The sequence below is a fragment of the Limanda limanda genome, chromosome 8 (assembly GCF_963576545.1).
Source record: "Limanda limanda chromosome 8, fLimLim1.1, whole genome shotgun sequence".
Classification (NCBI taxonomy): Eukaryota; Metazoa; Chordata; class Actinopteri; order Pleuronectiformes; family Pleuronectidae; genus Limanda; species Limanda limanda.
In genome coordinates, this window is record NC_083643.1 from 14,949,597 (window position 1) to 14,975,120 (window position 25,524).

The following is a 25,524-nucleotide window of genomic DNA, read 5'->3' on the forward strand; positions in this document are numbered from 1 at the left end:
AATGAGGAAGAGCTGTAACGTGTCATGCTGATCCTCATGTTGTTTCAGTTTGTTCAAAGGGAAAAACGATCCATAGCAACACTTCTTCAAATACACTTCTAAAAACAAACTCCAATTTCTTTCATTACAATTTACAGAAGTGTTGGTTTGAACATTAATAATGTGTATGATTTAATAATTTTCCTCAAAGAAGAGGTTGTACTGTATGACAGATTCTCAACCTGGGGGTACGACGGCCACGGTTGTGAAGGATAACTTCTGGGGTCGTCAGATGGTTGTTAAATAAAAATATATATAATATTCAAAATAAAATGGCATACTTTAGACTGGGAATTGTTTTTATATTAAATTGCCTGAACCAGAAATACGATCTGCCTTAGAATGGATGTTACTGAGTGTGTATGTGAGACTCAAAGTCTGTGTGGACAGGAGTTAAAGCTCGGACACAAATGTTTTACTTCACTCAACAAACTTAACAACTTTTATTTTGTGAAATTGGCTTTATACACTTTGATGAACGACCCTGTGACCTGCCAGATGTTGTGTTCTGCCTGATTGCTCAGCTGAAGAGAAAAACAATACATATATATATATATTTTACAGAATGCAACATGTTCCTTACTTATCTACTCGTAAAGTGAGAAGACAAAAAGGTGGCTTAAGAATGAAGAAGTAAAGAATTAAAGCAGACTACAATGCAGAGAAACACGTGCATTGGTTATATTGGTAGGTCACGCCTCGAAACGCTTGAGAACCCCTGCTGTGCTGTATAATACAACATCTCTGCAACCCATACAATTTGGGAAGTTCATATTTCGCTGTCACTGTGTATGTGAGGTCCTGCACACCACTCTGGGCATTTTGCAATAGATGTTTCCTGTTCATTGCTAATGCAGTGATCACGGTCAGATGTGGACATATCCCTCCAGAGAATGAATCAGATGACTTATGGAAACGTACAACGCAGGAAATAAACTAGATCACACCTATGTCGAATCAAATAATAAAACTCTACAACAAGCTTAGGAACAGTAGTTATAATTCATCGTGGGATACATGCAGCTGTCTGCCATAGTCTGTCACTTCACTGTTCATGAATGTCTCTTGGTTTTTCAAAACTTCTGCCTGTGAGATCTGCCCGTCTTCGTCGCTGTCCATTTCCTTGATGAGGTGAAGAGCCTGTTGACAACAGAGAATCAACATCAAGGAATAGTCATCAGGAGGAAGGGAACTTTTATCCTAAAACCCCAGATAATGAAATACCAGGGATCATCCCAATACATCATGTTTTAAAGCTCATCCAGTTATTGTTTAAACCTTCAAATTTGGCTTTACCTCTTCTCTTGCTGAACCGTAGCTGTTAGGAGCAACCCACCGGAGCTGCTCCTCTCGATTCAACCTGCCGTCCTTGTCTTGATCGTAGAGATCTTTAAACCGCACAGTTTCCTCAATCTCCCACTGCGAAGGGGGATTCTCTGATAAAAAAAATAAGTAAAGTGATAACTCTGCATAAGTGGAAAAAACAATTGTTAAAATATTATCCTCTGCTTTAAAAAAAGTCTCTGTGTCTTCACCATCACCACGGACATCTCCAATAAATTCCCTTAGATTGATGAATCCATCTTTATCCGTGTCATATTCACTCAACACATCTTCAATGGCAAAATCCTATCAGAGAAAAAAATGGATTATTGAACTGTGACATGAAACAGATTTGAATTGGGAGGAAAAAGGTTAAAAAGTCAAACTTGTCTTACAGCCATGTGATCCACTTCAGACGGGTGTGTGAAGGCAAGAAACTCTGTTACATTAAGGCCTGGTCTGCCGTCCACATCTGCAAAGTCAAAGCGCCTCCTCTCCTTCAGGTGGAGCTAAAGTAGATATGAGCCTGCTTTAATTTCACATGATTTAGGATGTGGCCCAGGATGAATATTTACTGAAGGATGAAAGTGAGCCCACGTGTCTGAGAGACTCTTGCTCTGGATCCTCCAGAATGGTGCTGTCATCTAAACTGATGAGCTGGTGGTGAGCAACCGTGTTGTATTCCTCCCATGTTACAGCACCATCTTTGTCAGTGTCAAACTCGGGGAAACGCTCCTCTGCATCTTCCAGAGCATATTTTCTGTAAACGTGCTGAATCCACAGAGTAATCTCCTCTGTGGAAGAAAAAAAAACAGAGCAGGACGAGCATGAAGTTTAATAAAGCCCTATCAATATAATCGACTGAAGTGAGCCTTTCACAGACATATTGGTATCTGCGTTCAAGTTTGCTCATATGCTAGAATATGAAGGGTATTTATTTTACTAAATACACAAGGCAGAAAAGATGGATTTTTAAATAAAATGTATGCTAACTGTACAATATCAAGCTTCAGTTATATTTATGAATCATAAGGGTTTGATAACAATATTTTAGGAATCATTGCAAATTTTTGTTTTTTGATATATATATCGGTTGATATATTAGTATCAACTTTGGCCTCCAAAAATCCATATTAGTCAGGCACTAAGGTTTAATCTACTATGTTCATCTTCACTATCTTTCTTAAAATTGAATGAAACATACATGTACCTGCACTCAGCAGATTGTTGGCGTCTGTGTCGATCTTCTTTACAATTTCATTCATCTTTTTCCTCTGTTCTCCGGGGCTAAGTTTCTTGATCTCCTCCGTGTCCTACAAGTGGAGAAAATGAGTGAAGCACAGAGTGAGCAGGTGATGAACGAAACGGAAAAGTGCAAAAAATAAATATACTAAAAATGAACACTGACCTTCTCCCCCAGCAGGACATTCAGGTCATGTTCAGGGTTGTGCTCCTGGCCAATGTAATGATCTTCATGAAGATGCTTGTGAGAAGTTTGTCCGAGTCCAAACTGAAGAAACAGCAGCAGCAGCAGTGCAGAGGACGTCATCTGTTGATCAACACAAGGAATGCAACAAACAAGTTAGGGCTTTTATTGAATATAAACTTCAAGGTCCACTTGCTTGGTGAAAACTAAAATGACCAGAGCTCAACAGAGTGACCCTGTGGCCACCTGCTGGTGAAAGTTCAGAACCGCGGTAAAGTGAGCCGTCATCTGGAAGCCAGCCGCCACTCGGGTTTTTGTTGCGCGTCTACTACTGCCTCATACGGTAAAGCGGTATAGATAGTCGGAGCGCTTAAAAAATAACGAAAAGACAACTATATCTTAGTTATGGTCTCTCATTAGTTTTTTTGTGTTCATCTTCATGACTTATCTGTTCATGTTAATTATGTATTTTTACTGCAAATTGAAGGGCAAGTCTGGAAAAAAGGACCACTGTATTCATAATGTTGCCATATTTGGAGGCTTATTAAAAATATTCCTTGAGACCTTAAACGTTAATTTGAGTGGATTCTTGTAGATGGGGTCTCTGACTATACTGACATATATTTTTGTGTATTTCTACTGTAGAATTACTGAGAAAATGAAAGGTGAAATCTGTGAAATAGGCCAAATGTATTAATAATGTAGCCATATTTGGAAGCTTATTAAAAATATTCCTTGAGACCTTAAACGATAATTTGAGTGGATTCTTGTTCATGGTGTCTCTGACTATACTGACATATATTTTTGTGTATTTTTACTGTAAAATAACTGAGAAAATGAAAGGTGAAATCTGTGAAAGCGGCCCAATGTATTCATAATGTTGTGGCTGAGAGGACACACCCATGAGTGCTCGCCACACTGTAGCCATATTTGGAAGCTTATTAAACATACAAACCAAACCTGACGTGGGATTCTCGATCGTCCTGAGTCACAATGAAACCTGACGACTCCACAGAAACTAGTGAAAAGAGCCTGATAGAAAGACTGATGCTGATTTAGTTGTTTTTAGTTCCTGTTTGTGTTGAACCCGTTTGACAGAGAGGGATTAAAACAGAGACTTTCCGGCAGATCTGAGGATAATACCGAAACATTAGACGCAGGATAAATAGACGCAGTGATAAACATACAAAACAAGCCTTTACTGTAGTTAGTGAAGCAAATGAAGATGTTAATGTGAGAAGAAGATGTTATTGTTACCGTGAGAAGTTCTCCACACAAATGATGACGTCATTTACTCTCATTTATTCTGGAGGAAAGTACTTCCGGGTTTAAACTTCAAAATTAGTGTTATGTTATAATAGAATCTACTGAATTGAGCTCATATAAACATACATGTACATACTACACCCTTTTAAAAACCTGAGCACTTGGGAATATGATGCTCCACATTATAAACAAAATATAATAAAGAAATAAGGATAATATATAAAAAACAGAACCAGAGGTTGACACAGGGACCCTTACCTGACCGGGTCTGCAATTTAGCTATTAATGCAGGTTCTACTGAAAGTGCAGTATATCAAACGTATTGAAGTAAAACTGATACAACAGCTCTATAATAATGTCTACTTTTTAAAAAAGATTATAATGTTCAATTTTAGTTTAAACCACTTCAGGGGTGCTGATGGCCGTCTGGTGGTGCACATAACTGCATCTGTAACTACAAATTGCAACAAACTGTTACTATAAGCTGTGTACACTTACAAGTATTGCAGGCGTGTGACGGTGTAGTGAGCTTGATTCTCTTTTTCTACAATACGCATTTTATTTTGAAGGCTGGCTCAGTATTTTGGTCTGTTTCCGGTCTCTGTAGTTGACTTTACGCGGAGGAAATCAAACACACGTCCCGCCCGATCATCGTGGTTGCCATGGCAGACCGTCCTAAGTCCCGCCCAGTGAGACTCTGTGAAACCCGCTTTTCTGTATCTGATTGGCTGGTACGAGTGTCGCTTCCGTGTCACTGTGCATTCATTGGATAAGCCCTACGCCACTCCGAACTACAACTGCGAAGACTTCCCGGTTAGGTTGTCCTCCCCCGTCTGGCATGACTGTCCATCAACAAGACAACTTTAAACGGAGACTTCCAGCTTTCGCCACCTGAGCATTCAAAAAGCCCCGCGGGTCGATGTCCAAAGACAGCCGCCATGACGGCCGACGGCGCTGCGCCGGGCAGCACCGCCTCGGCCCCCGGGTTAGCCAAGGTGGCGACGGGAGGGAGAGGTCCGGCAGCAACAGCCCCGGCTCCTCGCATGGAGGAGGCAAGAGCAGGAATACACCCACCTCCGCGATGAAGGTGAGAGACGAGCCGTCCATTCGGCTGAACACGTCCCAGTCCAGATGCTCTGCTAGCTAGCTTGAGCTAAGTGACTGGGCAGCCGAGGAGGGGTGCGTCTAGCTAGCTGCTCTGCTAGTGAGGGAGCGTGTTTGGGTCACCTTACCCCGCGGAGGTGTGGTGCTGTCAGCTCGGAGGGCCTCCTATGTTCCCTTTCATGTGTCCCAAAAACACATGACAGTCTACACCTGTCAGCGAGCATTAAAGGATGAGACGTGACCTTGTGAGAAGTGCGATTAGGCTCGAATGATTTGTGAGGTCTTTGTGTGTAAGTGTACTTGCCAGGTAGTGACATCAGGAGGAACGGTGTGTAGATGCTCACACGAGAGTGATCTGGAAGAGTCTGCATCCGATGATGATGATGATGTGTCCTGAGCCACCAGTGAGTCCTCCTCATTGTGCCTGTGCTTAGCAAGGTTGTTCCATTTGCACACACTGTGACCATGTGTTGTGTCGGCCCAGCAGCCCATGAATCATCAAGTGCATCCAGACCAATCAGATCCAGAGCATCAGTCAGTGTGGCTAATGCGCACACACACACACACACACACACACACACACACACACACACACACACACACACACACACACACACACACACACACACACACACACACACACACACACACACACACACACACACACACACAGCCTCAATGTGCCTGCAGCTATACCCCCATCACTGGCAATATGGGATGGGGGGGCCGAGAAGCAGGCCTGCGCAGTGTTGTGGCGGAGGGAGAGTGAGAGATGAGAAACAGAGTGAGAGATGAGAAACAGAGTGAGAGTGGCGGCTCGGCTGCAAAGCAGGGAGAGCAGTGCAGAGATGCTGCAAATATAGGAAGCTGCAGAAGAGGATGCAAGGCAGCTAGACAGCAGCAGCAGAAGTGAGGTGATCCTAGGAACTTGTCCCTCTCAGTCCCTTCTGGAAGGAGGAGTTGACACAGCTGGGCAAGTTGCTATAGCAGTGGGGACTACACAGTAGGAATCTATTTTGGTCCTGCCGTCAGATGACGATGTCACCTTGCACAAGTGGCACTGCTGGTGAGGGGGAACGGGTTGCCTGAAGTGGGCTGCGAAAGTATGTCAGGGGCGGATCAGGACGAGGAGCCTACTCACAGGCTGTGCTTCTTCTCTGTATGTACCCTCTAATCTTTTGATTTTTCCCTCCGTGTCTGTCCTAATGACCTAGATATCACCCTCTGGTCTTGCTGCTTGCATCTGTTTGTTGACCCGGCCAAAGGGAAACCTTACACTCGCCCCTCACTCAGCACAGTCTATCAAATAAGCACCCTCTCTTATGCATGTGGAAGTAGGACTGGCTGACCAGGGGATATAGCAGGAGTTAGGCTTCACTGTCTGTTCTTGTTCGTCCACTGTGCAGTCCAGGAGACAGCTTGTTTGCAGCTGATTAAGTGGATCAAGAGAATGTTGCTTTAAGCCTTTCCCCCTCCTCTGCCTGCCACTCTCAGACAGCCATCAACTGTGGGAAGGGAATTCTCACAACACTCATCCAAGGGTCTGTCAAGCTCAGGAAACATAGAGTAAACATGTACCTTGTGTAGATGCATGATGGGGTATTGATGCTCACCCACCTCTAGTTCTTGCTCTTTATCAGCAGGACCTGTGCTGTTTGGTGTTCTTTTTATCACTTTGTAGCCGGGTTCTGCTCGGCAGAATAAAGCACAGGCCACTCGACATGTAAAGAATTCTGCTCAGCAAAAGTAGGTCAGCTGGATATCTCCCTTGGGGACATTAAATAGTCTCCGACCAATACACGCATGCTGTTTCTACACGTGTTATGCCTAATGAGCCATGTTCACATTATTTTAATACATAACATAACATACATAAGAACATTCTGAAAACATTATTGCAAATAGTTTTTTTTACATAAACATTGGACTTATTATCACTTGTTTTCTTAAAGCCTGAGAGAAGTACTGTATCCCTCGCTGTGTATTCAAATGCAGGGATCATGCAGGCATCATTTTGCTGCAGCTTTTTTTGCCTGAATAGTGTTGCTCATGAGAGACAGCCAGGGGAGAAGAGAACGGTTTGTTCCATGACTCATTCACTATTAAGAGGAGAGCTAGCTCTCGATTTTTGTGTGGGTCAGAGGCAGCGATGTATTTTTAATCTGAAACCCCGTCTTGCAGTTGTCCTACCAAAACAGCAGTGTTTTGGTCTGGATTTACGTCACCCTTGGATTTCAATCATTCATGAACAATACAGAGAAGCGGTGCAGGCCGTTCTGCTTGGAGAGAGAACATGGCGTCGAGTTATTAGCTTCTGTGTTGTTGTGTAACCAGCTGTAGTGATGTGAGATTAAAAAGGCAAATGGTACCCAGGACAGTTCAGGGTACATTGTGAATCTTTTGACTTAGCGGTACTTTGTAAATGCAGTTGTTATGATGATTGTTGAGATTTCAGTAACATATGTTTCTCTGTGCCATGGGGATACAGGAAACATGTTGATGCCATGTTTCATCTTCATTCACATGAGTCAAAGCTGTGAAGAATAACTTCTGCAGCCTTTATTTTGCTCCACAGTGTCTGCTGCACCCGAGGTTAGAGTCAAGCTCAGTGATGCATATTCAATGTGTAGGTCAACCATGATGCATGCTGGGAACTAAGCTAGTTTAGAGCTTCTGGCTGTAGCAGTTTCTTGTACATTTTTACATACAGTATGTTTAGTGTATGCTGTGCTGTGGCATCAACGCTGGCTCACAAGCTCATAACAGGGTTGGACTAATACTGAATAATAATTAAAAAAAAAAAAACATGACATTTAACTTGCCTTTTATGACATTTATGCCTTTTATCTATGTTTGTTAAATGTGCAATGGGCACTTTGTTTTTTGTCAGTGTGTTGAAATGGATGTAACCATAGAAACAACATTGCGTAGTTTAGGCTTTTACTGGATAACTCTCCAGAAAAACAATTTGGGTTAAATGTAATTTTAATTTAAATTCTTCGTGAATACATCATGAAGCTCATTTTGGAAGTTATTGTGCCATTTAGAATCAATTAGACGATGAAGCCCAGAAGAAGCCCTCGAGCTCTCATCAGGCTCACGTCCTCCAATATGGTTACTTCTGGTTTTTTAGTTTTTTAAGATGCGCAAAATGCAAAAAGTCAATGCTTCAAAACAGCAGTTCACAAACCAATGGTTGATATCATGGTGGGTTATAGTAAATCAGACTTTTGCTCCTTAGGAAATACTTTTTTTTGATGGTTTCATAGGATTTGTGGACAATAATCAAAATATATATTCTGACCAGGTTATTCACTAAATCAGGTTATTCTAGTAATGTGAAGATGTTTTGAAGTTGCCTCATATTTGTCTTTATTCCTATAATGTGACACAATACAGTATGTGATGAACTCGGTGGAAAACATAGGTCATCTTAGCCCGTCGATTATTCCACAGAAATAACCTTGTGTTTGTCTTGCAACATATCATGTTTCTCAAAATGACCTAATGTGATATTGAAAGTCACCTCATCTAATCATCAGTTGCACATCTAATTGTTGTCTGACGTCTTCTGTCTCTCCCGCAGGCGTCTTTCCAGCGCTCCAACAGCCATGACAAAGTACGGAAGATAGTTGCTGAAGAGGGCCGTGCTGCTCGAAACCTCATCGCCTGGAGTGTTCCTGTGGAGAACAAAGAGGAGGAAGGTCGGTTGCTGCACGCAAAACAAACTCTGTTTCAACAGCCAACATATTATTATTTACCTTCTTTCCTTTGTACGTTAAAGATTCAGGAGTGAATTGAGTGCAACGCCTTCATTTTCCAGACTTCACTGTTCAGTGGCAGGTGTTTCTACTGATGTTTACTTTAGGTGTGTTTCTTTGGCTCAGTGGAGGATTTCAGTGATTTATCAGCTGCTTTACAGTGACCGCAGTGTTTGATCCTTCTCACAGATCGTGCTGTTAGCTGTAACACAATATCTGCTGGAGCACAGTGATCATTTTTCATGTCAAGATTAGCCTGATAATGTAATGACAAATTGCTGAGAAACTCCTGTGCAGGGTAAACAAGCTTACACCCAATTCATGACCCATTACTATGAAATGGGCTTTATATTGTTAGGTCGTCCATGTGAGATCCACCAAAGACCAACAGTCTCCTTTGATTCAGTCAAGCTCCACCAAAGTCCACATGGATATCAATCCCCTATATGTGCCTCATTATTTTTTTCATTAAGATCCATAAATTATTATTCCTTGGGAAATGAGTGAACATGTCTGCACCAAAATATAATGTGTTTTTTTTCTGACCCAAACCACATTCCTCCACAAAGGTTTGTGTTATTTCGCCCAGTAGTTTTTGCATAATTATGCTGACAAACAAACGGACAGGGCTTAAAACGTACCTTTCTCTGTAAAGATGGTAACTTTTTAAATTATCGGCTTGACAAATTTGTGTCCCAGGACAACTTTAGGCTTTATTTAGACAAAGTTTCTTTCCGCCGTCCAACTCTGAAATTCCCAACAGGGCCTTCTCACTTTAGCTCTGGCTCTCCCTCTTCTTTGTTGGTCCAGTCATTTTTATTCAAGCTTCTTTTCTGCTCCTGAATTTACTTACATCTTGACACCAGAAATCACATTTCATATATCATATAGAATGTATACGTTTGTTTGGTTTGTAAAGATATGGCACAACTGAATAGATTTTGTCTTTACTATAGCACATTTGACACATTTCAACTGCAAAAGTGGTTTGATAAGAGTCCATCACCAGAGCATGTTGATTTTTAACTAGACTTTGTGTGGTTTACACTTTTATAAGCTTTCTTCTCTTTTACACATAGCAAAGTCCAAAAACAACTCCAGTGGCAGTTCCAGGGTTCAGAGGATCAACTCTGGTCAACGAAGGAATAAAAAACAGGTTGGTATAATCATCTGCCTCCACCAGAGGGCACTACTTGACAAGCTTACAGCTGTGGCAGTATTGTCAGAGCCACTCATGGATTAGCTTTTTTGGAAAAAGTTGCAGAAGCAGAATAGTCCTGTAATTGAAGTGTGAATTGCACTTGATTTCCAATCAGTAACTTACTGTCCAGCAGTTGTTCTTGTGCAAGTTTGTAAAATTTACAGAAAGATATTTGTTGCCCTGCAAAAAGCAACAGGAGACTCATGTGAATGTTACCGACTGCACAAGTGAAATACTATTTAACTATGTCTATCATTTTTTTTAGTTTCTATTTATTTTGATGGTTTTTAATTAAATATTTTAAACCTTGTGAATCACCCTGGTAGGAAATACTGGGTTTATGTGTGAACACTCTCTAAATGCATGGTCGGTATTGGGAATATAAGTAAAAACAACAGTTGCACTCCCTGTCTCAATGAAAATAAAAAAAACAGCTGTGGCTGCTACAAATGTAAACAGTTAAGAGATTTACATGACATTGTAATAACTGTGTTATTGTTACGATAATGTGTGGTTCATGCCCTGTCCCCACAGAATGCTGGTGTGGAGGGTAAAGGTCCAGCCGGTGCCTTGTTGGACAAGGTGGCAGAAAAGAGTCCCATCAAAGCCAGACAGCCGCGCAAGGTGGACCTGCGAGCGCGCTACTGGGCGTTCCTCTTCGACAACCTGCGCCGAGCAGTGGACGAGATTTACGTCACCTGTGAATCTGATCAGAGTGTCGTGGAATGCAAGGTGAGGTTTTTTTTTCTCATTTAAATCCTAGCAGAAATGCATGTTCCACTTTCAGAATCAATGGGTTCGAGGTTTGAACTCACCAAACATGACCTTTTTGAGAGATTTAAGTGTGATATCATTTATGAACACTAGAGGGAGGCAGAGATCAGAATGAAATTTCTCCCTCACATTCCTCCTGATCTCTGCTTTATGTCAGAGGGGCTCTCTGAAAGCTTGCAGGCAGGAGAATTATCACAGGCCTGGCTCGGTGCACTGAATATCGATGACAGACTGTTAACAGTACAACATTCTGTTTGTTGTCTGGCATCTCGGCTCCTTTTTTGTTTTTGAAAAGTCTACACCTCATAAAATCCACTGCATATTTTGACACAATTTTCTTTTTCTGGAATTGTGTTTTTTGTTTCGGTCTAGCTGTAAAATGGCACTGTGATGTTGCTCCAGGGCACACTGGCATGATCCTGCTGGTCCTGTGTTTTATTGATTGACCTGCCATGCTGCATTATGCTGAGCATGGTTCTGGTGACGCTCTGCGGTCAGTACCGTAGCCCAGTTCCCTGTGGTGTGGTCGGCCTGCTGTCAGTGCCACAGCGCAGCTCCCTGTGGTCTGATCAGCGTTGTTGTCACTTGGCCTGTGTCAGACATCTGGCTACGAGGTGTTTTTTCCCCCTCATACCACTGTATCTCTCCACACCCTAATGCTGTCTAATGGCCAGGGAGCTTGGTGCTGTTCATAATCCCCCCCCCCTCCAACCAACTTTGCCTTAATGGACACTGATAGATGATGGAGTCATCTGGAGGGGAAGCAGAGTGCTCTGATAGCCCCCAGCCACAATCCCCCAGCGTGGCTGTGGGCTGCATTTGTTCTCAGCTAACAATTTTCCATCGAAAAACAAGTGCACAAAAACATAATCAACAGGAAGTAACGCCTAATTCGCTGCCAAGGCTGCTGCTGTAATGCTTTTTGTCACTTAGAATGAGAAACTTGGCACTGACCTAATATAATGTTTCCTGTTCAGAAGGAAATTGTTGAACATGTAGTGATTCATGTATGATTATAAATAATGCCCACACCTATCTTCTCCATGGCCCCAGGCTTAATTAGCTCCTATAAACTGTTCCTTTATCCCATCACCTGATTTATTAGACACATCATTTAGAACAGGAAAGAAAAGTATGCAGGGTTCTCATGTGGTTGGAATCAGTTGTCAGTTTTTAATCATGTTTGAAGGGAACTTACAGAGGTGATTCTAATTTAAAGTAGTTGGGGGGGGGGAACAGAAAAGTTAATTATTTACCTGAGGTCAGTAACGGCGACCTAGGCTGTACCTATTCATTCTTGTCGCTGTGGGGACCACAGGCTTTTACTGCCCATCACACTTTACGGCAATGCCCCTGGAAGGTTAAACTTTTTGTCATTCCTCATGAAATGTTATGTGAGGATTGTATTTAGGTAAGTGTGCCGGTTAACATGCTGAAAGCTGCTTTATGGTGCCTTCAGTCACTGTTGGTGTATCTGTCAGAGGTGCAGCAAAGCTCTCCGCCTCTTGGCCTTCATTACCAAATGAACACCGGGCCACGGCAGCAGTCGCTGCCTGTTAACCAGGTCTAATCAGCAGACCTGCTGCTGGACACATCTTTCACTGGCCTGACTCGTCTATTAACTAAAAGCACTGTGAAGCTTTACTCTCAATTACCACTCCCTTCACGCTCCACATCAATCAGCTGTGTCTCTGTTTCATTAGAGCTCTGGGGAAAAAAAGCTCTGCACCGCCCGCCACCTCTGGAGGACCAACACTGTTTGCAGATAATAGACATTTGACACTTGGAATATTCCTGCTCTGTTCTTCCTCAAATGTTTCAATCATGCATTTGAGGTTGCATAAGAATGTGTGTTTTCAGCAACACTCGTCATCATTCTCACTCGTACCAATAGACGTTGGTTCTTAACATGCATTTGAATAGTTATATTTATAGTTCTACTTGAATAATTTTTGAAGAAATATTTGAACCTCTGACAAACCCCAAGTAGCATATAGCAAAAAACAGACTTTTTAGATTGTTGTTTTTGTTTATATAGTTATAAGGCTGCTGGCTGAATGGAGATATCCTATGAGTTTGCCCACAGATGTGAACGTAAATGTTTCTTTGTCTCTTTATATCGGCCCTGTGATTGGTGTTAGTTTGTAGGATGCATTTTGATGGTATCAGATATATTAAACTACATTTAGTGCTGTTTACATTGTTATTGTCCAACAATATTAAGTGACAAGCAGCATATCTCTCTCAATTGTCGTTCATGATTCACTCTCCTCTTGTTTTTCTGTCTTTAGGAGGTTTTGATGATGTTGAACAACTACGTTCGGGATTTCAAAGCTCTGATTGACTGGATCCAGCTTCAGGAGAAGTTGGAGAAAACAGACGCCCAGAACAGGTGATCTTTGGTTTCTTTGTTTTCTTTTTCTCACCCTCTTCTTCTGTCTCTCACTTTCTTTCAGTCTCCGCTTCGAATTGCTCTCTGTGGAAAAAAGTATAAGTGCCTGTTTCTTGTACCCTGGCCTTGAGTCACAAACAGAACAGATCAATAGGCTTGGCTTTAATTCAAAGTGATCCCAGAGTTTATTGGCTTCTCTTTAACACAGTGACCACTGCAACCGTAAATTGACTAAGAAATTAAATTCAGAGCGCTGTCTCCCAATTTGTCCGTTTAAAGCATGCTGTTAATCAATAAGACAACCTGAAACTTTTACATGATCCATTCTGCATAAATTGCTGCAAGTGAATCAGCCATTCGACTTATTTGCCAAGGTGTGAGCCAAGCCTCTGTGTGTGTTTGGCAAGTATAGTATTATGGTATAATTAGTGCTTTAGTGTAACTGTTACCTCTCTCACTCGGTTCAGGCCCACGTCTTTAGCATGGGAAGTGCGTAAGATGTCTCCGGGACGTCATGTGATGCCAAACTCCTCTGCAGACAGGATGGTTCCTTCTGCAGGTGTACGTCGTAACCTCAACTTTGGGTAAGCTCTGTCACACTCACTACAGCCTTTTTCAGTCATTTGCCTTTCACAGATGAACAACGAAGTGGGAGATTCTTGGCTCTGATGCATTCACAACAACACAGACATCTCTGGAGCATTCAGGCTAGGGGTGGTGCAGAGGCAGGACGTAACAAAAAAATTCTGCTGTGGAAATCACTTTTTTTTTCCACAGCACATCGATGCTGGCATTGGCCCTCATCACCAAAAGCATACTTGACGTACTTGACTTTATGGCTCCTCTTTTTCATTCTGACATAGTTGTTTTCTTCTAGTTTCTTTCATATTTTAGTCTTACGCGTGTTAGAAAAATCATCAACACACATTCTCATGGTGAATCCTCCGTAGGATCTCCTGCTGTTTTCCCAATGAACGCGGCATATTTCTTGTCATATCTCAGTTTGGTTCACTGTTTTCTTTCACTATTAGGGATTTGCTTTTAAAGACCAACCAAAACTTTTGTTTGATTAATAATGCACCCTAAGGCATACTGTTGTAAACCCATCCCTAGTTGTAATGATGCTCTATGCTTGTTTTTTAAGGGCTTAGAAAAACCAAACTATGTTATCAAGCAATATAGTCATTGATTGCTGAGGCCGAAGCATTTGTTTAATGCAATTTGTTGTCTCTCTCTCACTCTTCAGCCATAGAATCAGTTGAAGGTGTAGATGAAAGTGTCAGTTAAAGACTGCTGAAGCATGGGTTCAATATGTGCACCGCTCTGTAATCGGATGCAGCAGGAAATGGATATTGATCATGATGGAGGTCCGTTGCCCAATACAATTCCAGGCTATCTCTGAATGGAGAGTGCTGGGGGGAGGGAGCCACTTTCTTCAGACCATTGAACTTTCTTTAACAGGCAGCACAGTAGAAGCTGCTCAGACTGGATCTAATTAAGCTGAAAATCGTACCTGTTGACATTAAAGACTTCACTCAGTCGGCCCACATTTGCTTGTTTTCATTCATGATGTGTGTATGTGTCATATTCAGCGGTCCTCCACCATCAATGGCTGCAGCCCGGTTCTCCCACACAGGCCTCAGCTGGGCAGACCGAGTGAAGTGCGTCCCCATCTCCAGTCAAATGAACTCATCTCAAGTAGAAAAACCGGGTAAGACGTTCTGCTCAGACTTACTCCATGCAAACTGTTTGTTTTTTATAATTACATTTTTACAGTATGAAAATTAACATAAAATACAGAAAGTCCACAAAGGCTCAGTCTGAAACAACATGAGACAAGGGCAAATGTCCAGGGTTCCTAAATGTAGTCCAAACAGTCCAGATAAACTGACAAACTGCTTCCTGACACAGAGAGAAAGAGGAACCTGTCCCTTCCTTCAGGGGTACAGGCCAATCAAAACAAAAGTAAATAAATAAAGAGGAAAAAAACGAATGGGGGGAAATCTGACAGAATATCAGTCATTATATAAGAAGAGGCAAAGTTTGTACAACACACAAATATATGCAACATAGCAGAATTATACATGTGCAGACCTTTTCGAAATATTTACAAAAAATTGTCTTTACTTACCTAACCAGTTTCAACTTGTTAAAATGGTGGCGACGTACTTTTCCAAACTATTAATATTGGCTCTTTAGATGCAAACATGCCTGTTTTCAGAGGCTGTGTTTGATGGGAAGGACGAGTTCTTGTCCTATCAGAGCAGCCAGATAGGGCCAGGTTGCAATCCGGATGAATATCAATTTGGTATTCTTCGGAAAACTATTGCATGAATCTATATTAGGATTTGATGGAGCAGCTCTGTATATGTGGTTTCTCTCACAACAGAGAACACAGTAACATATCTTCGTCTGCTTTATCGATTGAGTGCTTCATGTGTTCTCCAGGTAAAAAGGATGCTGAGGGCTGGGAGACGGTCCAGCGAGGACGCACAACCAGGCCCCGCTCTTCTGCCATGGTTGCCATGGTCAGTCCTGTCTTGGCTCACGTCCCCCCAAAACAGGACAGCGACAAGGAAGACCAGCCCCATCTGCCGCCGCAGCAAGAGCAGAAGCTCCAACCTCACTGTCCCTTGGAAAAGGACTCGACTAAGACGGACATTGAGCAGCTAGACCCCGTGGATCCTGACCCCCAGGGGAGCGGAGGAGGTCCGGAGAACGGGCACACGATGGAGGTACTGAGGTTCAGTACATTGTGAAGTCTTTCTCTCTGAGCAGTCCCTGGGTATCAATTATTCACGAGGAGCTGGGTAACAGTAGACCGTTTTATCAGCCACATTTGTTTTTGTTTTGGGCTCCATGGTATTCATAGGCACTGTCCAGACAGACATATCAGTTTTAAGGCGATTGATTGTACACTGACATTTTAGAGGCAGAAAACCGTTTTTCGCTCTCATTATAAAGTCTGTCAATGCTTCGAGACACACTTGGTAAGAGTGTGTTATAGCAAGCAGTTAATTTTTAAATGCAAATCAGTATTTGTAATCTATCTACTGAAATTGATCATAAGTGGATGTACAGGGCATGTTAGTACCAGCTTCCCTGCATGAATTGTGTTACCAGTTGTGTGTTGACTGGTTTGATTGTTGTTTTTTTGTTACTGCTCTCATGAATTGCTTGACATATGCATGTTTTTTAATTGAGTTTGCGTGTGTTTGTGTGTGACTGTCGGTGCAGCCCCCAGCAGAGCGTGTACAAGACTTGGGGCAATGTGTCGACGCACCCTGTGAGGACGCGCCTCCCTCCATAGCAGCACATACCCCTTCCCATGCCCCAGAGCCCACCCTGTCCTCAGCCGCAGTCCCACCAACAGACCTTACCTTATCAGTCCCGGTCCCGGTCCCTTCCCCAGATCCACCCCAGACGAACGGGCTCGATGCGCTGTTGGTCTTACGGGACAGCGCGGCTGAGGAGGGTGCGTCACGGGGCATGGCCACATCTGCTCCCGGACAGGCCGAGACTCCCATGGCAGCGGTGAAACTGGAGAGTGTGCTGGACCCCACAGAGCTTTCCACTGTGAGTGCTGAGAGATGGAGGAGCAGAGGGAGGGGAGGGCGGGGGGCCAGGGATTCCCCAAGGGTCCTTCAGCGCCTAAACAAAGTCAATCTTAAGAAACTGCCAGACCAAATGTGCAGGCAAGACTGCATAGCTCTGTGCCGTGTTGTTACAGCACCATTCACTGAAGAAAAGCTGTCTGTAGGTGGCTTTTGTAGGGAAGCAAGTGCTCCCTTGGTGTTGCCCCAAAAAAATAATCTCTCAATTTGTTTTTAGTTATTTTGGCCCCTTTTAGAATTCTATGAAAAAAAATGCTGCCAAAATGAACTTCCAGTTTTTGCTCAACCCAGTGTGGAGTCATTGGTAAACACTGTCTGCCTATTTCAGTCACTTTTGTTTAGCATCATATAGTGAGTGTAAACAGAGCTTCGTTCAATTAATCAAAGATTCCCACACCTCTAGGTTAGATACTGTCAGCGCCCTGCAGAAATCAAGGTTATGACGTCAAATGTTTTCCACAGGATACTATAATGTTTTACCTTTAAATTATACACTTATCATTACCTTGAAAATTAATAAACTCCCCAAAACATTTAAAAGGTTGAAGTAAGCTGCCAGTTTCACAAAGAAGAACCATCAGTGGCCTCCTTCCACCATCTCTTCATCCTCACAGTAAACGTGGCCTGCATGAATATGGAATGCTTCCTCACTTGTCATTCTTGTGGTGATTGTGTGGTACAAACTGTGACTGGGTTGATTTGATGTTCCCCTCAATCTTTGAATCATGCACCAAAGTTCGAATCAGACAAAAATGTGTTCCTACTTAAAGGTGCTACTCACATGTGCCGAAGTATGAGGGTCATATGAAGAAAATAAATCTGAGATTAGGAGAATAAAGTTTCGTTGTAACGAAATATCATGACTTTATTCAAAAAATCTCTGATTTCTTCCCCTCAAAGTGGCCCTAATACTCGTAGGAGTCACCAAATACTTTGTGTAAATTTCATAATTTTATATTAACTGACAAGAAAAAGAAAACACCTGACTCTCAGTGATGCACATGCACATGCATTGTGTTTTTCATATTTTTTTCAACTGAATAGTATCGTAGGGAGGAGAAACATTAGAGACGATTACCTGACACGTTCAGCAACAAAAGTAGTTCTAATTTTTACTAATGTAGTATATCTCGCTGTACTAATGTATTCATTTGCTTGGGATCTCCAATTATCTTGTGACTGATGTTTTTTGTTTGGAACAATGAAATGGGAAATGTTGGTGTGAGCTGTTATCTGTGCCATTTGTTCAGCCCCAGTCCATGGCCGAGGTACTAGCTAAGAAAGAGGAGCTTGCTGACCGACTGGAAAAGGCCAACGAGGAGGCCATCGCCAGCGCCATCGCTGAGGAAGAGCAGCTGACCAGAGAGATTCTGGCAGAGAACAATGACCTGGACACTGACAACGAAAGCGACTTCTCTGTAAGATTCAAGTCCTTTATATTTTGAATGTTTAGCCCTTTTTTAGGGGGCATCAGTAAGTTTTGATTTAGGTGTTTTACTGTATATTGACATAAAAACACAACTCCTTACAGACTAGCATTGGCAACGGAGGCATTGGAGTCAATATTGACTGGACCGACATGTTGGCAGATTATGAAGGTACGTAGGTCAACATCTAAACCCCAAACTTTCTTTCCTTCGTAATGATTAACATATTTATTACTGTCTAATTTTCTTTGCTTAACCTTCTTGAAGCTCGGGAGCCATGGCGTCAGAGTACCTCATGGGGGGAGATAGTAGAAGAGGAACCTGCTCGGCCTCCCGGACACGGGATCCACATGCATGAGAAACTCTCCTCACCATCGCGCAAAAGGTGCCAAAACATTTTCTATATGCAGTAGTTGGTCCATTTTCAAACTGCCTGCTTAGACACACACTCACAGTATCTACACAATCAGCTTCTCTTCTTGTTCAGTGCCTCCCTGAGCAGCACCTCAATCTACTCCTATGCAATCCCCTCATCTTAATTTGACAAGGATTTAACCCAGCAGCCTCAGAGTCAAAGACCCACTTACTACATCTGACCTCTTTCTTTATAGGTTACCACCCAGAATGTCTAAACAGGCTGTAGTGTCTATCAGATGCCTGTGTCTGCCTTGCGTGTTGTTGATAAGGACACGGAAAGAGATGAATGATTTGTTACTGTGTTTTTGACAGAACGATTGCAGAGTCGAAGAAGAAACATGAGGAGAAACAGCTGAAGGCGCAGCAGCTGAGGGACAAACTCCGGGAGGAAAAGACGCTCAAGCTGCAGAAGCTCTTGGAGAGGGTGAGTAAACCGCGCCAAGTTGACGGAAAGCACCCTGAAGAAACTCCTCGCAAGCTACGGCCAGTCTGGCTCACAACGAGAGGTTCTGTCAGCACGCTGCCTGATAGAATCACTAAATATTATAACCCCCTCCAGTCGCATCCAGGCCAGCTGGCCGCAGACGGTCGTGAGAGAGACCCCCTAGCCAAAATCAACAGCCTTTCATGAAGTTTGTTTTTGTTCTCCAAGCCATAGTGAGATGAGTGAGTCCTAAAATAAATCAGGATTAACCACATAAATGCATGAAGTGGTGTATATTCACATTAATCCCGCGGGGGACGCACTGGAGTGGGTAGCAACTGACCGATCAAGAATCCGTTGTCTGTGCTGTACATATTTTTAACACTCCAGCTTCTGTCTCTTTCTCACTTTCTACAGGAGAGGGAGGTGATGAAGTGGAAGGAGGAGCTGTTGGAGCAACGTCGGAAGATGATGGACGAAAAGCTGTTGCATGCCGACTTAAAACGAGAGCTGCAGCTCCAGGCAATTGTAAAGAAGGCCCAAGAAGAAGAGGCCAAGGTACAGGAGGGGATCCCCTGAAAAGCTGTAACAATATGCATGTGACAGCTGAGAAGTTTATGAATTAAGTGGACATCTGCAGTCATACATTTTATTACTTATTATTACATTAGCAGATACAAAAAATGGAAGGCATATTAAAGCTGCATACAGGCAAACTGATACCTCCCCATTCTCTATTTATGTATGCATTCATGTTTATTTGTATTTTTACACACTGCGTTTGTTAATCTGTCTGTACAGGTGAATGAAATTGCTTTCATCAACACTCTTGAAGCCCAAAACAAGAGGCACGATGCCCTGGCCAAGTTAAATGAGTATGAGCAACGGCTGAATGAGCTGCAGGAGGACAGGCAGAGGAGACAGGAGGAGAAGCAGGCCAGAGATGAGGCTGTGCAGGTGACTCAAACAAACAATTGTCCATTATAATTGAAATTTTCCACAATAATTTTCATAATGTGTTCATTCTCTTCTACTCTTTCTGCAGGAGCGTAAACGAGTCCTTGAGGCAGACCGGCAGGCGAGAGTGGGAGAGCTGATGATGCGGAGGAAGGAGCAGCAGGCTCGTATTGAACAGCAGAGGCAGGAAAAAGAGAAAGCTAGAGAAGATGCAGCAAGGGAAAGGGCCAGGTTTGTAGCACTTCAGTATGGGAGTGAATACATGTAAACACAAGTGGCTGCATGAATCCACGTTTAATTTTTAACAGTAGAGTAATAAAAAACTTGTGGTTTCACACTGCTTTTTGTACATCCCATCTGAAGAGACCGAGAGCAGCGTATGGCTTCGCTTAGTGCTGCTCAACAGGAGGCCATGGAGGAGCTACAGAAGAAAATTCAGATGAAGGTGAGTTTCTATCTTGTTTCTCTAACAAACATTATCTAGGAATCCCCATTTCCAAAATAACCCCCGGTTTCTGGTTTCTTTCATAGCACGATGAGAGCAGCCGTAGGCACATGGAGCAAATAGAGCAGAGGAAGGAGAAGGCTGCTGAGCTCAGCAGTGGTCGACATGCAAACACAGACTACGCCCCCAAACTGACACCATACGAGCGCAAGAAACAGTGCTCCCTGTGTTGCGTTGTGGTATGTACAGTTTTGTCTGTGTCAGGGCTGATTGATGTCCATTGGTGCCCTTGACTTGTATGCACAGTGTTGAATTTAACAGCAAACTATGACTTCTGTCATTGCGAAATCATTTTTACAAAATCCTCATTACTTTCAAATTATCCTAGATTGTAATTAGAGTGAAAGTAACGTGTGTTTATCACATTCTGTATATAAAGATGGATGACATGACAGCTCCCCAAAAGTGAAGCCAAAACACCAAAGCCACAGCCTGGTGTCATTGACCTCTCCTCCTCCATGTTGGTGGACATGGCCTAACCTAAAAAGTTGGCATACACATCACAGAATTATTTCTCAGAGATGGTTTTTGTAACTTAATTAAGGTAGTTTTTATAATACTGACGTTAAACAAAATTTTGTTTTAATTTTAATTAAGCCATGATGAAAAATGGGGTGAAAAATGGTTGACAGCTGAGACTGACTCACAATTGCGAATGTATTGGCGGGACCTTATTCCACAGCTCCATCTTCCAATCACTACTGCACAGACTCGGCCTCCAAATGACGCCTTTGGTGCATAATTCATGTCTGCAACATTTTGATTTAATTTCTAGATTAGGGGAGGAAGAAGTGACATGTCTTTCATCTATAGTGTGTCTTTGGTTTGTATATATGTAAGAAAAAGACACTTACTGCAGTAGCTCCTCTGTGTTATTGTTCAGCTGCATGCATATACCATGCTGGTTTGTAGGCGATTCAGAGGGTTTTTGGAAGAGGGCACATTTGAATGAGCAAATCCAACAAGCAGACGCGTTTATCTCTAATGGAGCGGCTGCCACGGTTACAAGGGTGAAACACCTTGAGTCCTCAAAGCAGCAGCATCAGATAAAAAGGGGTTTGGGGGGGTGCATGGGGAAATCTTGTTAAAACGCATGATGACCTTGGCCAGCATCTGACACCAGAGATCACGGATGGGTCAGCAGAAAGCACTTTATTTAATGACATTAAACACAAACCATTCTGAATGGGCTTTGTTCCAGAGATGAGAAAACAAACCTGGCCTCTTTTGTTACGGTTTCACAGAACTGCATTTATTTATCCATGACCTCCACTACATTATTGGGAAAACACTCTTTTTAAATATTCAACTTCTATTTAAGTATTAAATGTTGTACATGTCAAATCCCATTTCCTCTCCTTTCATTTCAATGTTGTTTTAAAAGAGGCAAGGTCACGTCCCATGGAAGAGCCCATGTTGTATATCGTTTCACCAGCGTCCCATGGGGCTCTGCTGACCCCTCCCTGCCTCCCGTCTCCATTGTGTCCGCATCAGTGACCTCTGACCGCTGTGTTTGTGTTTGCAGATCGCCTCGGAGGTGCACCTGTTCAGCCACACCAAGGGCAAGACGCACCAACAGGCTGTGCGAGACAGTAGCAGCATCCAGGGACGGGAGCTCTCTGACGAGGAAGTGGTGCGTATCAAACCACACCCTGCCACGAACAAACATCCATTTATCCCGTCAAAGAACTCTGCACCGCTGCTCCTGCTTGTGTCATGTAAAGAAAAAGACAAAGAGACACAGTGGTTGTCTTTTATGTTGTGGCTGTTATTATTGTTTATGCTTCCCCTTGTACACAGCCAAGGCTCCGTTGCTGGCATTGTGAGATTACAAATGGGCCTTGAAATGTACACAGTTAGGGTTCAGTGCTTCAGTGGAGGGGTGACATCACCCCCTTGTCTCCAGGCTGTTTTTGTCATGGAGCGCTTTCCATGGGAAGGCAGCTCATTAATGCAAGGTAACCTCTCTCAGGCTGCAATATGAGATTGGCTTTCAGCAGCAGCTCATTGTGAGGCTGACAACTGTTGGTGCTATATGCAGCACCTTTGGCCCCAGCAGCTCCTTCATTCAAAGCTTTTTTCAGTGGGAAATAATTGATACCCCCTCTTTCCTTCACTCTAAATCATTTCCTCTCCAAATGCAGGTCATTCTTTTTGTTTGACAGTAGATAAACAAGGCAATGGAGAGAAGCACTTCACCAATATAGCCCTATAAACAATTCATATATGAGCACTTCTTCATATACACACTGCATTTTACTGTCAATACTAATTAGTTAGAGTTTAAGGCCGTGCTGAACTCAAGTTGTCCTTGTCTTATCCCATGTCTGGCTAAACCTGCTTGACAGGTATGTTATTATTCTGGGCTATTACTGATGTATTTTTAATTTATAAATTCCCAGAACTTATTTTTCTTATTACATGTGAAAGCTAATCATGTCTAAAGACTTTGTTTAGATCAGACTTTAATGCGCCCCCCTTGTTATTTATATTAAAGTTAATTTCTTTCATGCTACTGCCAACTATTTCAAACTGCAGCTCCATAACTCTTTGTGCAATGAAAGATTTTTAATTAAAATGAAGACAGTTGGCTCGACCATGCAGAGGTCACTGCATAGCTTTTCTGTGGAAGAAGGCAGCGAGCGCCCCCCTGCGCCTTCACCTTCTGTCATTCTGGTTGACTGTCAGATTTTAACACAGTGATTATCAGCAGCTTATTGCAGGATGAATGTGCAGGAAGAACACATGGGATTGCGATCTCTGTTTTTGCTGTTCTGGTCTGATGCAGTTATGTTAATGCATGGATTCAGGACATCATTTTTTGATCACCTTTAAACATGATGGCTTAAAAGAACTGATGGTTTCTCTTAAGATGTTTTCAGACATGAACTCCGGAAAATGTCAGCATAATGGGGACCGGACTTTCTATGTAGTTTGTCTTTCACATATGAATAAAGCCACATAAAATCTCTGTATTGTTCAGGCTAGGTGGGCGCAGCATGCAGGAGAAAGGACATAATGTATTAATGCCTATGGGGAGTAACACATACAGCACATAGACACAGGCTTTCGGTCTGGATCACCTAAAGTTCTCAAATTTTGTCTTTCCAAGTTGACAACTTTGAGAAATTGGTATAATTTTAGTTTTTTCAGTTTTGCATCGATTGCTGTGAATCCCACAGATAATCTCCCGCTTTATTCTTTCCTGGGCTCACTTGGACATTATCTGCAGTTTTATAGGGTGCTGGCAGGAGTAAACTTCAGAGAGTGTCTGCAACAACTGACTGGGACTTTTGCTTTCTCACATACAGCCCTTTTGGATAATTTCTGTATATTATCCAGAGTTCAGTTCATGTCTGAAAGCAGTTTTGCAGAGGCCTCTCTTCTGTTCAGCTTATTTATAAGTGGTCGGCAAGGACTATCAGAGGAGGAATCCATATGCAGAGGGTATCAGAGCTGACCTCCCAAATGCACTAAATAGTCCTTAAGGTCTTGTCGTTGAAGCTCGACTGATGACAAATTGAGAACCTTGATGAAATATCCAGACTGCCAGCTGAAGCTAGTCTCTCCCTCCCCACGCTGTCTTGAGATCTGTCATCTAGTTGTAGCTGCAAAGCTGCTGTGAAGAGAGAGATCCAGTGAATAGCTTTCAGTTTGTCTTTGTTTGATTTGCCCCCTCCTTAAATGTCACTGATAGGATGCACTGGAATACAAACATGTCATGTAAACCACTGTAGTGATGGTAACCCAACCCAGTATAGTAGTATCGCATCTTACCTAGTAGCCAACATGACATACAGCTGTTTGCTCTACACCAAACGGAAAGCCGACCTCTCAGGCCTTTTGTATGTGACACAAGAGGCAGTGAATGAATATATCCTATAGAATTAGTATTTGTGAAAGCTGTCATTTAGGTCTGATAGGTCTTTTTTGTTTAGAGTGGTATCACATTACTGCAACCAGAGGCAAACTGTGGGGTTGTGCAGTAACACTGCCCTTAGGCCAGCTTCTTCTGCTGCTTTGTGACAGTGGTTGAGTGTTCGTCACCTGTCTGATGTCTCTTAAACTCAAACTATGCATCTTCCATTTAGGCTAGCAACAGAAAATATGATGCAGTCCAGCACGGGTCAATATTTGCGAAACCGACACTTTATCTAGAAAATAGAATTTCAAGGCTCTTAAATTCCTTGAATTTTCCTGATTCACATTTGCACATTTTAGCCCCCTAAAGAACAACTGTTTCTACAACAACATTTTTTGTAAAACCCCTATTCAGACAGCAGGTGCACTGACAACACTGACCAAAGGCTATATGGCATCTCCCACACACGTTTAGCTAGACTGCTGAATGGAAAAAACCTTTATCTGTGAAGTCATTCTATTCTCTGGGGTGCTGGATGACAGCATAATTGGGTAATTGCTTTCTTGCACATGCATCATGTTGTTCAAATTGTGTTACATTCCCTCGTCTCCTGGTGGAACTATCAGAATCATCTGACAGGGCCAGACAGGAAGCAACACCTCTAGCCCTTTAGCATATCCATGGGCCTGTTGCCTCAAAAGATTGTAGACTATTGGAGGTAATTGCAGGATACAGTGGTGATATTGATAGGTGTAGGACTACATGTCATACAATACATTCAGTGCCAACTTTGAAATGAGCAGCCTTTATACAATGGGTAATATTTGCTTCTGTTTTTTTGGGATTTTGAGATATTCTAAATTGTAGACTGTTTTACAATTTATCTTGTATTGATAGATTTCTCTCCTAGTTAGAAAAACAACAGGTTTTAAACAATGAACATTTTAAAATGCACATTTGCCTTCCTAAACTAAGGTAGTACTGTTATCCTAACTTTTGTGGTGCAAAACAACGTACACAGTTGGTATTTTA

At 42.5% G+C, this 25,524-nt stretch overlaps 2 protein-coding genes across 2 annotated transcripts in view; one reads left to right on the forward strand and one right to left on the reverse strand.

Moving 5' to 3' along the window:
* Positions 1-452: 452 nt before the first annotated feature.
* Positions 453-4,105, reverse strand: rcn2 (reticulocalbin 2). Its single transcript, XM_061076180.1, has 8 exons — positions 4,046-4,105; positions 2,771-2,911; positions 2,573-2,675; positions 1,960-2,156; positions 1,758-1,871; positions 1,575-1,668; positions 1,336-1,475; positions 453-1,179 (listed from the first exon to the last, which is right to left on the reverse strand). Exons 2-8 carry the CDS (start codon positions 2,909-2,911, stop codon positions 1,036-1,038), a joined length of 933 nt encoding a protein of 310 aa, XP_060932163.1. The 5' UTR covers positions 4,046-4,105; the 3' UTR covers positions 453-1,035.
* A 764-nt stretch (positions 4,106-4,869) lies between these two features.
* scaper (S-phase cyclin A-associated protein in the ER) overlaps positions 4,870-25,524 on the forward strand; it is a 58,622-nt gene continuing 37,967 nt past the window's right edge. Inside the window, exons 1-19 of the mRNA XM_061077033.1 lie at positions 4,870-5,141; positions 8,745-8,862; positions 9,999-10,075; positions 10,655-10,852; positions 13,186-13,286; positions 13,754-13,870; positions 14,879-14,997; positions 15,735-16,021; positions 16,524-16,862; positions 18,151-18,318; positions 18,432-18,498; positions 18,595-18,712; positions 19,057-19,168; positions 19,586-19,726; positions 19,970-20,125; positions 20,214-20,356; positions 20,489-20,570; positions 20,657-20,809; positions 22,156-22,263. Of these exons, the coding sequence (XP_060933016.1) occupies positions 4,974-5,141; positions 8,745-8,862; positions 9,999-10,075; positions 10,655-10,852; positions 13,186-13,286; positions 13,754-13,870; positions 14,879-14,997; positions 15,735-16,021; positions 16,524-16,862; positions 18,151-18,318; positions 18,432-18,498; positions 18,595-18,712; positions 19,057-19,168; positions 19,586-19,726; positions 19,970-20,125; positions 20,214-20,356; positions 20,489-20,570; positions 20,657-20,809; positions 22,156-22,263 (2,772 nt within the window). The 5' untranslated portion in view covers positions 4,870-4,973. The remainder of the gene's footprint in view (positions 5,142-8,744; positions 8,863-9,998; positions 10,076-10,654; positions 10,853-13,185; positions 13,287-13,753; positions 13,871-14,878; positions 14,998-15,734; positions 16,022-16,523; positions 16,863-18,150; positions 18,319-18,431; positions 18,499-18,594; positions 18,713-19,056; positions 19,169-19,585; positions 19,727-19,969; positions 20,126-20,213; positions 20,357-20,488; positions 20,571-20,656; positions 20,810-22,155; positions 22,264-25,524) is intronic.

Excerpts from the sequence above, each read along its gene's own strand:
- rcn2 (XM_061076180.1), bottom strand. The coding sequence starts at position 2,911 with ATGACGTCCTCTGCACTGCTGCTGCTGCTGTTTCTTCAGTTTGGACTC. Across the intron at positions 1,872-1,959 it reads AGCAAGAGTCTCTCAGACAC|CTCCACCTGAAGGAGAGGAG; the intron begins GTGGGCTCACTT and ends TATCTACTTTAG. Across the intron at positions 1,669-1,757 it reads CTGAAGTGGATCACATGGCT|GATTTTGCCATTGAAGATGT; the intron begins GTAAGACAAGTT and ends TTTCTCTGATAG.